This window comes from Eptatretus burgeri, chromosome 9 (genome assembly GCF_056783735.1).
Source record: "Eptatretus burgeri isolate ZD-2024b chromosome 9, Ebu_testis_v1, whole genome shotgun sequence".
In the NCBI taxonomy this organism is placed as follows: domain Eukaryota; kingdom Metazoa; phylum Chordata; class Myxini; order Myxiniformes; family Myxinidae; genus Eptatretus; species Eptatretus burgeri.
The window spans coordinates 84,385,345-84,400,208 of NC_140969.1; the positions used below are offsets into that span (position 1 = coordinate 84,385,345).

Consider the following 14,864-nt stretch of genomic DNA (forward strand, 5'->3'; position numbering starts at 1 on the left):
TCTGGATCCGGATCTGCACCAAAATCTATTCAATTCGTCCTTGTCAAACACCCAACCTGTCCACCAAATTTCGTTCAAATCCATCCTACTCACAGACAAACAGGGGTGAAAACATAACCTCCATCCACCTTTGGTGGTGGAGGTAAAATAAAATAAAAAGAATAAGCAATATTAGGACATTTCTGTATATCGGAGAAGAGAGTGGAATGAGCAGATAAATTTTTTTCTCAGTTCTGTGTTCTGCTCATTTTCCAGTTCAATTCCGACAAACCCAGACAGACACAGATTTGATGACACAATTTGAAAACAAAGTTAAGCTGAAAAATATGGCTGTCCCAACAATTCTGCCGCAGAGCACACAGCAAAAACATGTGAGTATCAAAGGAGGAAGTAGTGAGGATAAATAACGTTTCACCAAAGACAACTGGCACAGTTTCGTGGGTTTTACACGGAGTGTTGAACATTTATACAAACACGAGGCTCACAACTGTCCAAGGCAAGATTGGGTACGACTGTTCATACAATTATGAATATCACGTTGCCCTTTTTGACGACGTTCCTACAAATGTCATTGAAAATAATAATAGGAATGACTAGAAGGGCATTCGGCAGAGCGCATACCTCTGCCACACAATGCCTGATCCAGTGGGACATATCGGGGCCAATAATATTTTGAAATATCATGCTATCGGTTTAGCTCGAAATCTCAATGGTGAAGACTCACATAATTTTTTTTTTTTAATTTTCATATCCGTATCTGAATTTGGATCTTCACAAAAGTCGAATCAATTCTTCCTCGTCACACACCCAACATGTACCAAGTTACGCCCAAATCCGTCCACAACTTTTTTGAGATATCCTGCACACAGAGACAGACAGACAGACAGACAGACAGAGAGACAAAGGGGAAAACGACCTCCTTCCACATTCGGTGGCGGAGGCAATAACGAGCAAGGAAATGACAATGACGTCACGTATAATCAGCACAGCTCACCTTCTGCAGCATCTCTTTGGCATCGTCGTTGAGTGCGTCATGCGAAAACTTGCAGTTATCTCCCTGAAAGCACTTGCCGCTAACGTGGAAGAAGCGGCACGGAAAGTCACGTGAACAGCAGTCAAGAACAAACAAACACAAGCAGAGATCACAGGGGAGTGGAATGAGGAACACAATGCAACAACCGTAAAATAGTTTGCTCTTAATTTTGGGTTTGAGTCCAAAGATCATTCAGTTACTCTTTCTCCTGGCTTCCTTCCAGCCAATCTTTGCATCTCGCTCAAATTTGTTGCCAAGTTTCTTGGTGATGTCCTATTTTTGCCATTTTTGTTGCAACAAACCACAGAGGATCTTAAAATGGTCAAATGACAGTTCAAGGATATTGTGCATGTACATGCAATGATCCCCCTTGGCACAATAGCTGTTCAGATAGAACTTGCACACCTCACGTTTCCTGTTTGGCAGTTCGTGGCTGAACTGACATTGATCGCCCTGGAAAGCAGAAACAAGGGTAGCGATTAACCTCAAGAACCAGCAAGATCAGATAGAACCTCGTTGAACACTGAAGCGGACAGAATACAACAGAGGCAACAAAACGAAGCAACGGCACACTTAAGGGTGCATTAACTCTCAAGTAAAACAACATTAAACTTCACGCATGTTAGGTTTCGTGCAATTTTGTGTGTTCATATGCTCAACATCAGGTGCTCTGGTGAATGTCTGGATCTCATTCTGCCGCTAAGAATGAATATCCGTGTCGTTATTTGTGCTCTTAACACAAATACTGTGATCAACGTCTTTGCACCCTTCGCCACACCTTTCAACCAAAATGTCCTGAAACTTCAACGTCATGCATTACAACAATGCTAAGGATTTTATCAATCATCAGCTTTCTCTACTCGATCAGGTTTTAATATCAAATATGACTTTACATAATATTAACATGCATCAATGTGTCGGAATGTGAACATGCCTTAACACAACGGCCATCCAGGAAGAACTTGCAAATAGCACGACCTTTGCTATCGTGCCCCTTTTTCTTTCGTTTTCTGGGTGGCATGTTCATCTCTGGCATTTCCTGTGAGGAGCAAGAAAATCGCCACTTACAATGATCTTCAACACGTGACCGTAAGATATATTCTGAACAGGACTTTGACAATGCTTTCTTTCCACCCAATCAAAATAACCTGGTGTTGCATCAGCTTGAATGGTAAAATAGGGTTAGGCCTCTTCACAATGGCAAATGGAAAAAAAAGAGAATGATAATAATAAATAAAGAAATAAATAAATGAAAAGTTCATGTCAGAACAGCTGTACACACAAAGGCACAGCAAAGTATGGAAAGTAATTCACCGGCACATCTGCAAAAAATTTAATATCCTAGTTCCAGAAAACTCATGGAAACATGAACCAAAAGCGATAATTGAAAACATGGAAATAACACTCATAGACAACCTGATTCCATCGAGCGTGAACATAGAAAACAAAGCATTGCGACCCGGATATCGTACTTATGTGCAAAAAAAATGGTGTTGCTAATTGAGGTGGCAAGTACCCAGTGACTTTGGCCTACACAACACAGAAATCTAGAAAATGACCAAATACCAGGATCTCAAAAATAAAGTGAAAATATCTTGGAAGCTGAAGAGTGCTGACATTGCACCAGTGATGGTTGGAGCTACAGGAATGTTGAAGAAGAACCTCACAGAGATCTTTAAAAAAACCACCCTTGGGAATGTTACTGCAAACGACTTGCAGTTAGAAGCTGTCTGGGACTCGGTGACGATCCTGAAAAGAGCCCTCGGAACAAAACTGAGAACAATAAAACCTCACAAATGGGTCATTCCATGTCAAATCATCAAAGAATCTGCCGTCATCTCTCAGATTTTTGTAAAACTTTGGGAACCAATTGGGACCCATGAAAAACGGCAAGAACTCAAATATTTTTGCTAACAGCCTCTTAATTAGTGAGATACAGACTAACGAACTTTTGACTAATTAGCACGACGTCGCGAATTCAAATGGCCATATCTCTAAAAGTATAACACCTAGAGAGCTGGTTTTGGTGTCATTTTAAAGGTATTTTCATGCCCTATGAATTTGTTCGAAAATTCATATAGGTTCGAAAATCAGCATTTGTAATGTATTATACAATCATTCTAACCGAGCCATGACAGGGAACACAGGGAACGACCATCTATTGCTTTGAAGTATCATATAGTTTCATTTTCAACTGGGCCTGAGGGGAAGAAACGAGTGCTGCTGTTGCTGCATTGAAGAGGAAATTGAAAGCCTAAGTCAGGTTAGTGAACACTGTGTACTTGAACTCGCTTATTGATTGCATAATACATTACAAATGCTGATTTTCGAACCTATATGCCATACGTACATGTACATTATTGCTCATATCTCAGAAACTATTGGAGTGCCCATCACAAAATTTATGTGGAAGCTTCTTGACGTCATAAGGTACCTCTGGGATGAATTTGAGGAAATTTGAAGGATACATTTTTGGGGGATTCACGATTGAAGTTTATATTTTGTGATAACTTTTTTGTGGTTGGAGGTAGGAAAATGTTGCCCAGACAAATTCATAGGGCATGAAAATACCTTTAAAATGACACCAAAACCAGCTCTCTAGGTGTTATACTTTTAGAGATATGGCCATTTGAATTTGCGACGTCGTGCTAATTAGTCCAAAGTTCGTTAGTCTGTATCTCACTAATTAAGAGGCTGTTAGCAAAAATATTTGAGTTCTTGCCGTTTTTCATGGGTCCCAATTGATTCCCAAAGTTTTACAAAAATCTGAGAGATGACGGCAGATTCTTTGACGATTTGACATGGAATGACCCAAATTGGTCAATGAATCATGATCCCTTATTGAAACGGAAGTGGCTACTTTGAGCCCTGGGAGGACTCCATTCCACCTTCTGAAACCTACATAAGTAGATAACAACCAAAGACATGTGCACACCTCCCTCTCATCAGGGACTGATGGGACCAAAGACCGTGCCGAATAACACCTTCGATGGGAGCAAAGATTGTGATGAGGGTGGCAGCTTTGGTGGGACAGAGGACCGTGGACGTGGCGTCCAGTGTCGTGCCATTTGATATGCATTTGCGATGTGGTCTAGGCCTGCAGCTGCGGCGGCTTCAATGAGGCCGAAGGCCATGTACCTGGCTCCCGGTGTCACGCTGATTGACATGCATTTGATACACGGCCTGGCCTTGCAGCCTTGAGGGCTTTATCGGCTCCATCCTGTCAAGGGTGGGACCACACTTTGGTGGGGTCAAAGACTGTGCTGAATATAACAGCTTCGGTGAAGTCCAGGCATTTGGGACATGGCTTTGCCGTGCGGCTTGGTGCGCTTTGTCCCTCCCACAGAGGACTAATTCCTTCACCGACTCCCTCTCGTGGTGAGACTCCTTCACACCGTGGATGGATGGGACCAAGCTTCGGTGCGACCATGTGTGGAGATGGCGACCGGTAGCAGTGGTGCCCCATGTCCGGGTGAGCAACAGTGTCCCCGGGTAGGATCGAGCGTACCCCGGAGGTCACACGGATCTGCATCGTCACAGCTTTGGGGATGGAGGGGGAAACAGAGCACGGATAAGGAGATGGCTTGGTCCATGAGCCATCCATGAGGAGATGGTGGTTCCTTGCTGGGGTGAAGATGGATTCTTCAGGACTGGGGAAGGCTCCGTTCAGTCCTAGAGACTCACAAGTTGTGATGGCGACCGGTAGTGGCGGCGCATACACATGCACACATCCGTGGGTTGTGATTAATACATACACATGCGCATTTGTGAATCATGCGCACATACAGTATATGTGCAGTGCCTGTCATGTGTTGTGTTGTGACTAAATGACTTCCTCAAAGTTTTGTGAAATCGTATCAAACTTCTGGGCTGCACCTTGTTCTCCCATGTGTATGTCCGAACGGTATTTGTTTTGATATTTTTTGAAAATTTTATTTAATTTTTCTTCAATTTTTTTTTCTTCTTTTTTTTTTTTAACTTAAGTTTCTTATAAAAATGTATTGTCACGAATAATACAAATAAATTCGAAGAGAAGAAATGTTTGTATTATGATTGATGGAAATCATGCCAACACAACAAATCTGTGATGTCAATCTCTGCAACGACGTGTGGAGAGGCGAACGTAATGAGCCAATCCACGCTAGTATATACATATGTATGTATGTATAATGTATGTACGTGTGTGTATATACACACACACACACACACAGCTCTTTTTGTGGTGATCAATTCTTATTCAATCATCCCTGTTATAGACCATTTCACTGACATGTGTCATTGCTCATTGAACAAGCTGATTGTAAACTTTTCTTTATCGACACAAAGGCAGTTTGTTTTTGATTACATTATTTAATTTACCAAATAGGGCCCTCAACCTTCTGTTCACTTCCTCAACGTAACCCGCATCCATTTGTTCGAGTTGTCCAAAGTAAACACGATTCCTTGTTACTTCAATTTTACAATGATCAATTTGAATCTCTTCCTTTGTTGCATTGTGGTCGAATCATATTTTTAACCGTCATTTTTAGTGTGATCCTTTGACTCTCCAAATTGAGCTCTTTCATCATCAGGATTTTAAGTTCTCAAGTATTGTTTTGAAATGAAAACGACATCATCCGCAAATCAAAATCAATTATCGTAACCAACCCCGCCCCCCTCCTCCAAAAAAAAAAGCACAACACTGACAAAAAGATTCATACGTGGAGAATAATCATCTTTAAATTGGAGGAAACTAAAAAGCCCCAGGTGATGCAACTGATTTTTTTTTTCCATCCTGTAAACAGAAAAGAGAAGTTATCTTGATTTTTTTTCCACCAGCATCAGAGCTCATAATCTTACATCATAGAAGTCATAATCCCCATCCATGTCTCCCATGTAGCTGTTGTCACGCATCCCCCAGGCACCACGTCCGTGGCCTCGGCCTTTACCCCGCCAGCGTCCTCTCCCGCCCCGGCCACGGCCACGCATCCCTCCTGTTAGGGATCATGGACAAACGATCAGCATTTTCATTTCACCTTAATTTTTGTTTCAATTACAGGGTTGAGGGACAATTTGCCTGTTTAAAAGAACTAGTTAACGTAATAGAGTAGTTAATCAGCATGGTAATTTTTCACAAATGCCTGTGCATCATTGTTCTTCAATTACATCAAAAACATCAATATAGTCATTATAATCTCTATATACTGTCCCCAGGCTGTGTTGTGCTCCTTTGTTTGATATCAACACATTGTGTTTTTTTTATTAGAAGAAGTCACGACATTGGGATGAATCCAGAATCATGAAAAATGACTACACACCTCGATGCCCACCCCTGTAGCCATAGGTGTGTGTTTGCGTCTCTCTGTACTGCTTCAACTGGCTGGCAAAGTCATCGTCCTCTTCCATGCACCCTTCCCCATAGGCCTCGTCATCATACGTTTGCGTCTCATCGAAATCTGCCTCCTCAGAAGGCGTGTAGTTCTTATGCTGGAAGCACACGTGTAGACGAACACAATCAATATTTCAAGCAACAAATAATTTGCGGTGGCCTCTGTGCATGCGAGTGCAGTGGGCGGCACCTGTGTGCACTGTGGAAATTGTTGTGATGCTCGTCTGTATACGTACATGAGGCTGCAGAGGCGTACCTTACCCAAATGTGTCCTTGTCCCTTCTTTGCCCACCTCCCTATATGTTTATAAATGTTTAGAAATTAATACCAATTCTTCTTCTTTCCTCCATTTAAAACAACAAAATCAATGGTGTTAATTTGTTCACTGTGTTCTTGAGTTACATGATGGGGCAGAAATGTGCATCTCCTGCTGGGGGGGCAAGTCACCACATGCTAATGGAGCAGAATTCTGTTCCTGAAGGTTCATTTTTGGAATTTCTTTGTGTACAATACATAAACACTTTCAGAAGGCCAACATTATACATATGATCATGAGAGATTGATTAAAACATCTATATATATATATATATATATATATATATATATATATATATATATATATATATATATATATATTTATCAACATCAAAGGCAGAAGTTGATGTGAATAAAATGCCTCGCACATGGAGAAAAGTATTTGGTGATATAAAGAAGGTAAAGAGAGGGTGAACAAAGGAAATTAATAATGTTGTTTATAAAAGAAGGAGAAGAAAGTGGAGAGGTGCGGAGAAGAGGGTAAAGGGAAGAGAATGAAATGACACTGGAGACCAAAGGAGACAGATGGACACATTGACCCAAAGAGGTGGCACAAAGAACCAAAACGGAGGCAGACGGACTCAAAAAGAAAACAGAAGCTCAAAAGCCGTAATGAAGAGCATAAGTCCAAAGTTTCTATGAAGGGCAATTTTAAGTGAAAAAGTCGAAGTGCAGAAGGGATTACTTTTGGCGGGAATTGAGGATCATAATCCCGGAAGGGCTTTCGATAGGGTCGCTCTTCTCCAGCGAAATCAGAACCATCGCTGAAATCAGAGTAATCTTCACTTGAGGCTGAGTGTCGCTGGTGGGAATAGAAAGATGAATGGGATAAGTTCAGAGACATCAACCATGTGTGTATATATATATATATATGTATGTATATATTAGTGCTGGCCCGATATCGGATTCAATAACTGGCACAGGCAGATATCGGCCATTTTTTGGTAATCTGCATCCGCCGATTGGAGACGGTGTGGAGTGCTCGTTACAGTTGTACTGCATACAGCTCAAAAACGATGAGGAGCTTTCACCTTTGTTTAGGGTGAATTTCAAAAACAAATTATAAAAATAGAACTATTAGCTTATCTGAGCCCTGGCCAAATGTTGTAACCTAAGTTTGGTAGCATTCTCACTGGTGGGTCTGGAGAAGATTTTTGAAGGAATTTTTGCGATTTTCCCAAAAATTTACCAAGGCCACCATTTTGACACACCTCCGGTCACGTGATCGGCATGACCTCCGCAATTTAACATCAGGGCCCAATCATACCCAATGTTGTCACCCAAATTTGGTAGCATCCTGACTGATGAGTCTGGAGAAGAAGATTTTTTGAAGGAATTTATTTAGGCCACCATTTTGACACACTTCTGGTCAAGTGATTGGCATGACCACAACAATTTAACATCATATGTTAAAACAAATATATATATTAAACCTCCTAAATGTGGCATTTTCCTGATTTTGAACTATGCGAGCGTGGGCAACAAGGAAATGGTATTGGTCTACAGCTGAGCTCGTTGAATCACCGGGTGAGTATACCCCCCACTCATGCGCTATCACCATTTATAACACCTCGTCAACAGCTGATCAATTTACTTCCTGTATGAACGACTGTGCGAAGCAAAATCTCTTTGTAGCCCAGGGACTCCCGGCCTGTACTGTATTTTGTATAAAAGTTGCTTTTCACACGACCAGACAAGTAGGAAACGCTTCCTTTTACATCCGTCAAAAAAAAACTTATCGAATGAGAACACTTCCTTCCTTCCACGCAATTACTGCTTCATCAGGATGAAGATTGGCACACACTGTGACTCATCATTCATTTTGAAAATGACAGGATGATGTGCCGTTTGATACACCAAGGAGAAGTGATTTTAAAATGTGTCAATTCACAACCACTTCATAATGTCAATCCGTCAATCGTGGGCACGGCATCGATCCTGAATGGTATCCACTTCACATGTGCACAATGACGTCACTATTTACCACTTTATAATCTGCATCCTCAGCAGCAGTGGCGATGGATGTCACTACGATGAGTGGATGCCGAAAAAAACAACAAAAATAAAAAAATAAATAGTTTGCATCGGAAGCATCATCGGGCAAATTTTTTTTAATTCTTTATTTTTAAATCGGTAATCGGTTATTGTCGATTTTCTAATCGGCCCAGCACTTGTATGTATGTATGTATGTATGTATGTATGTATGTATGTATGTACATACGAGGGTGTGTTGAAAAGTAATACCTCCTCTTTTTCTCAAAAACAGGTCAAGATATTCAAATGAAACAGACAGATCTTCTCATCCTTCTTTAACAGCCAAAATTATTCCCTCGCTCTTGCGAGGATGGCCGGAGGAAGTTTGGCTCAAATATTTCACGAAGTGGCTAGCCAGGCCCGACATTCGACTATGGTTAGGGCAGGAATTTGTTATTTGTTCAAGATGCCGGTGATAGCTCACCTTCTCTACGCAAAGGACACCGTGGATCTTTGACATGCAGCAGCTAATGCCAGCAGACAGGGCGCATGTTTAACGTCCATTTGAGGGGACGGCACATACACACACACTGATGAATCACCCTGCCTGTGAAACACCGGGATGACAATTTGTAGCTGTGTCGGGATTCAAACCCAGGCTATACAGCTTAGAGGCAAGTGTGCGTACCTCGAGGATATCTTGACAGCCTGAAACAGATGGATGCTGACATCAATCTTTATTCTACCGTGGTGTGCATTTATTTCTCAACATAATCACCACTGCGGTCCACACATTACCACCGACGTTCAAGTAGTTTAGTGAAGCTGTCACGATAAAACTGCATCCAGCCGACTTGGCTGTGGCCTCAATATCATCGTCAGAAGAAAAATGTTTTCAACAAAGGTGTTCCTTGAGGTTGGGGAACAGATGAAAATCTGAGGGCAGTACTCCATCGACAGTCTCTTAATCTCAGGATCGTAATGGTGCACCCAACTTTAATCTCCAGTTATCTCATCTCCAGTCCATCGTGCAAACTCGCATCTCCAGCGCTTCATGCTTCACAGCACTGACGTCGTGCTACCGTCTGCAATCATGACTAACGTAGTGAGACATCTAGTTTTGACTGCAATCGATGTACCCCAGAGAGGATAATAACAGGACCCTGTAGTGAGACACTGAGACATCGAGTGTCAGAATCACAAAACTTCGCACTCAGTGGAGGGAGGAACTAATCAGCAGACTGCGCTTCGTTTCATTCGAATATCTTTACCTGTTTTGGGGAAAAACAATAGGAGGTGCATTATTTTTCAACACACCGAATACTTGGTGACGGTGGAAACCCAGTCTAGTTTCGAGATAAGAACATTGGCTTTGCACAGCATTATAAACCGATGAATACAAGGCGAGTCATAAATTGAAAAAAAGAAAAAAAAATTACAGCAAAACCAGAACCCCGGAAAAATTCAACTTGTTCATTAACTTACAACTACTTCTATTCTCTGTTGGTCAGAGCTACCTTGTGCCGTTCTCGCCGGCGCCTCTTTGTCCTTCGCCTTTCCCGCTCCCTCTCTCTTTCCCGCTCCCGTTCCTTCTCCCGTTCTCGCTCACGGTCTCGCTCGCGGTCTCGATCCTTGTCTCGATCCTTGTCTCGATCCTTGTCTCGATCCTTGTCTCTCTCTTTCTTTCGTTTCTTGCGTGAGCTGCGATGCCGTTCGCGGTCCCGTTCACGCTCTCGGCTACCCTCCTTCTCTTCTTCGGGTGCCACTTCAGTTGTCTCCTCTGCTTCTTCCGCAGCATTATCATCTATCTCACCATCTTCCAGCTCTCCCTCCTCCCTAGAAGAACAAAGTGGAAACAAGAACAAAGTTAGAAACAAGACCATCAAATAGCGAATGATATAACAGCAAAGTTGACAGCACTCGTCATCAAGTGTCTCATACACTTCACAAAGAAATACAGTACTGCAAAGCAACATGCATTTGAGTGTTTACATCAATTATCTCATCGTCTCTGTTCAACTCAAGCAGGGAAATGTTTCCATCTCAAGCACGAATCAGCCAACAACCATTACATACACAATGCAGATTTATAATGTTTGGGAATGCCTTGAAAATATATGGAAGTTTTCTTATAATGAACACATATGCTCGATGGACTAGTTAATGTAAAGATTTAGACAAGACCCACCCAACCACCGACTCTACCACTCTGGGCCACCCCCAAAAAGTGAGAAAAACCAAGGGGTTGACATGAATTACCCCTGAAATTGAAACATGATATAAACTGGTAAAAAAAAAAATTAAAAAAAATTACATACTACAATCAACATGATGTCAAAATACAAATGGATCAACTGCAAGAGAGAGACAGATCAAGGAAATGTAGAGAGAGAGAGAGAGAGAGAGAGAGAGAGAGAGAGAGAGAGAGAGAGAGAGAGAGAGAGAGAGAGAGAGAGAGAGAGAGAGAGAGAGAGAGAAAGAAAGAAAGAGACTTTTGACTTTTGAAGTCCTTTTATCACAAAATCCAATATATATGCATTGTTACGGCTGTGGTAATTCGCAATACACCATAAAGGGTCCTTAGATCAGTTATGACGCTAAGTTTATGTGCAGATAGGTCCCCACCGTTGTTTAAAGGGCTGCGACTCTTTGAGATTGCCGTTTTTCTTTTTCTATTGTTATTTTGAACAAACCTCCATGCAAGCAACAAGCCGCGTTGAAAACCGTCGAACGAAAAAGGGAACCAAAAGAGTTCCGATGGGCACGCGGATTTTTTCCCGCCTGTCTCTCCGAGGAGTGTGACGGAGGCAGGGGGAGGGCAGCTCACTGTCAATTGGTGGATGAACAGCGTGGGGCGGTCGGGGTGAGGGAACGCCCCTTTTAGGGAAGCTTCCAGAAGGGAGGTGGAGCCAGAAGCGGGGGGCGGACGCGCACGAGGCTCGCTCTCTCTGGTCCATGAGCTCTCGCCCTGTGGTCCATCATCTGTTCTCTTTCTGGTCCATGAGCTCTCACCCTGTGGTCCATCATCCGTTCTCTCTCTGGTCCATGAGCTCTCGCCCTGTGGTCCATCATCCGTTCTCTCTCTGGTCCTGAAGCCCCTTCTGCCCTTCAGTCTTTTCTTGTTTGGTCGTGGGTCGTGAAAGCACCAGCAGCAACGCCGGAGAGAGCTCGCTGACCACGCCAGTGGCCCGGGGTCAGGCGCGGCTACGCAAGGCCGTGGGGAGTCGACGTCGCGACCTGCCCACCGTCGTGCCACGAGGGCACGGCTACGCAAGGCTGTGGGGAGTCGACGTCGCGACCTGCCCACCATTGCGCCACGAGGGCGCGGGCAAGACCCTTCGGTCTCACGGGACCCATTCGGTCCTCCAGGTCCCGTGCCATAAAGGTTTACGAACCCCGTCTACCTCCCTGCCTATGGGGAGGGTTTTACTTTGTTTTCGTATGCATGCTGTGGCGCTGTGTCCTGCCAAGTACTGTGTAAGTGACAGTGCTTGTAAATAATAATCGTAGTCGGTGGTATTGCTTTTGCTTCTATGTGCCTGTACATTGCATGACTGCCTTGGCTGTATATACGTGTGCTGTTTAAATAAATGTCCTTGTGTGAATTGTATCCCGTTCGTCGTCTTTTTCCCTTTTGAAAGTGCCATCTTGAATCGCGGAATAAATTAGGAGAGGGTTTTGAACGCCCGGGAAACAGAATCAAATCCGTCGAAGTCGGCGATAACACCGCTCGGTTATCACTGTAGCACGGAACGGACCGCTTTAGCGGTTTGTGTCCTAGGCCGACCTGCGGCGTGGTGCAACCCCTCGGTAGGTTACCCGCGCGGGTATTTAGGTATATCGACATTCGGCGATTCACCCTATTTCGCACGGGGAGAATGCGGACTGGGTTGTGGTGAGGTTAAACCCCCACCCGTGACTGGCTCCTGGCGGTAGTTCCAGGAGGGTCACGACTGAATTGTCCGTCCGGTGGGCGACGCGATTGCGATTGGAGTTATGCAATCGCTCACACGCCAGGCAAGCCAGAATTCACAACAATATGTATATATATTTATATATATATATATATATATATATATATATATATATGTTTTATCACATCAACCATTGGTACATAAAAGCAGTGAAACAAAGGAAGCCTCAGAAAATTACTAAAATACAATTTAATAAATAGGAAAAAAACCAAAGCAATCCTGAATGGTGAAGTGTGTTGGCTTAACATTTTAAACATCAGTGATGGACTTGTTTCTGCCTTTGGGTATCATCAGCATGACAAAGTCAGTTTAAAGTCCTAAGCTTATGGGACAACTTGCATAATATGCACGATACAATAAAACAAACTGATCATTTGCATAACCCAACACTGTCAAAGCATCAGTAAAAAATAACACACACACACACACACACACACACACACACACACACACACACACACACACACACACACACACACACACACACCATTCAAGAGCACGACCCATCGCCATCTTAAGCTTTCTCCAAACCCCATTTGCTGTTCTACTCTCACCGACTTTTCCTCCCTGCCCTCCTCCAGCCTCCCCCCTAACTTTTCAACCTTTCAAATCACATGGTGTATCTAAATGGCGGCTCTGCAACCTTAGTTGGATTTGAAGGTCAACCAAGGAGGGCAAAAAGAGAGAAGGAAAGATAAAAAGAAAGAGATAGAGATAAACAATTTCAGAAATGATTTTTAAAAAATATTCTTCAAAGAAATTAAAGGTACTGTATTTTAGAGGTATTTTAAAGGTATTTTGAGGGTATTTTAAAGGTATTTTGAAGGTATTTTAAAGGTATTTTAAGGGTATTTTAAAGGTATTTTGAGGGTATTTTAAAGGTATTTTGAGGGTATGTTAAAGGTCATGTTTTTATTTTTAAGTGCATCAGCGATGAATGTGAAAACATTAACAATTTTGTTAAAGTTGGGCCTTCAGTTAAACATTGCATTTAGCACTTTACAAGATTTTTTTTCTAAAAATCGAAACCTCGTAAAAATATTCACATCGCTTCCCTACAAATAAAAAGGTCATTAAACAATCACACCTAAAACCACACTCGTTTGCACAGAGACAAGAACAGTGATGCATACTGTGTGTGATAAAGTTGCAAAAGAGAAAAAGACCAGCAGACCATGAAGGATGCTCAAAATTGGCCTTTTTGTCAGATTTCAGAGACGAGCAAGTTGTCCGTGCCGCACGGGGTATGGATGAAGGAGGGCAAAAATGCAAATGGCATCTTCTGTCATCAAGCCGGCAAGCTCGGAGTATTCATTGCCACATCTGATGCAATTTGAATGCTCTAATGGTGACGAGGTGCTCCATATGAGGCTGTTTGTTCGATATATACAGCTTTTTGATACCCAGGGTTCGTAATAAAAAATTGTATCGGTGTCAAAGCCAGTGACCAATTGCAAATCAATATTATGGTTCAAGTAACAGCAGATTACACAGCTTTGAGGGGCAGCACATGAGAACTCAAGGAATCTTGCATTCGCTCCGCAGTGTTAAACATGTCACACTATCCCCACTGTGAAATTGACACAGTCATTTCCTACATCCCTGACTCTCAGAATGTGGCTTTGTTCATTACCCCTGTCGCCGAAAGTGGATGGAGCTTGTGTTTTTACCCCTGTCTGTTTGCCTGTTTGTTTGTGAGCAGGATATCTCAAAAAGTTGTGGACGAATTTAGACTAAATTTTGTGGACAGGTTGGGTGTGTGACAAAGACGAATCAATTCAATTTTGATGAAGATCTGGATCCGGACACTAGAATGTTCCAAGTGATTCTTCACCATTGAGAGATCGAGCCAAAAACGACATTTCAAAAAGTTGTGGATGGATTCGGACGAAATCTGTTCACGCTGTCTATCAATGATATACCAGAGGGCTCATAAACTCTGTGTATCGTTTTGCTGATGACACTAAAATCATTGGTCCAGTAAAAAGCCAAAGTCTAAAGGACTCGATGCAAGACGATTTGAACGAAGCACAAAAATGGTCAGACAAATGACAACTCCATTTCAACTTCAACAAATGCAAAGTACTACGTGTGGGAATATCGAACACATTGACTGCTTATCAGATGAGTGAAACAGACTTGCAGGAAGTACAAGAAGATGAGGATTTATGGTTGGTGATAGATTCAGAACTCAAATTCC

At 42.6% G+C, this 14,864-nt stretch overlaps 1 protein-coding gene across 3 annotated transcripts in view; it reads right to left on the bottom strand.

Moving 5' to 3' along the window:
- LOC147020490 (zinc finger CCCH domain-containing protein 4-like) overlaps positions 1–14,864 on the bottom strand; it is a 61,923-nt gene that overhangs the window by 28,144 nt on the left and 18,915 nt on the right. For all 3 annotated transcript variants that reach the window (XM_085895869.1, XM_085895868.1, XM_085895870.1), the window contains exons 2-8: positions 10,208–10,526; positions 7,402–7,518; positions 6,331–6,499; positions 5,873–6,006; positions 1,968–2,072; positions 1,378–1,486; positions 995–1,104 (exon numbers count right to left, since the gene is read on the bottom strand). In XM_085895869.1, the coding sequence (XP_085751995.1) occupies positions 995–1,104; positions 1,378–1,486; positions 1,968–2,072; positions 5,873–6,006; positions 6,331–6,499; positions 7,402–7,518; positions 10,208–10,526 (1,063 nt within the window). The remainder of the gene's footprint in view (positions 1–994; positions 1,105–1,377; positions 1,487–1,967; positions 2,073–5,872; positions 6,007–6,330; positions 6,500–7,401; positions 7,519–10,207; positions 10,527–14,864) is intronic.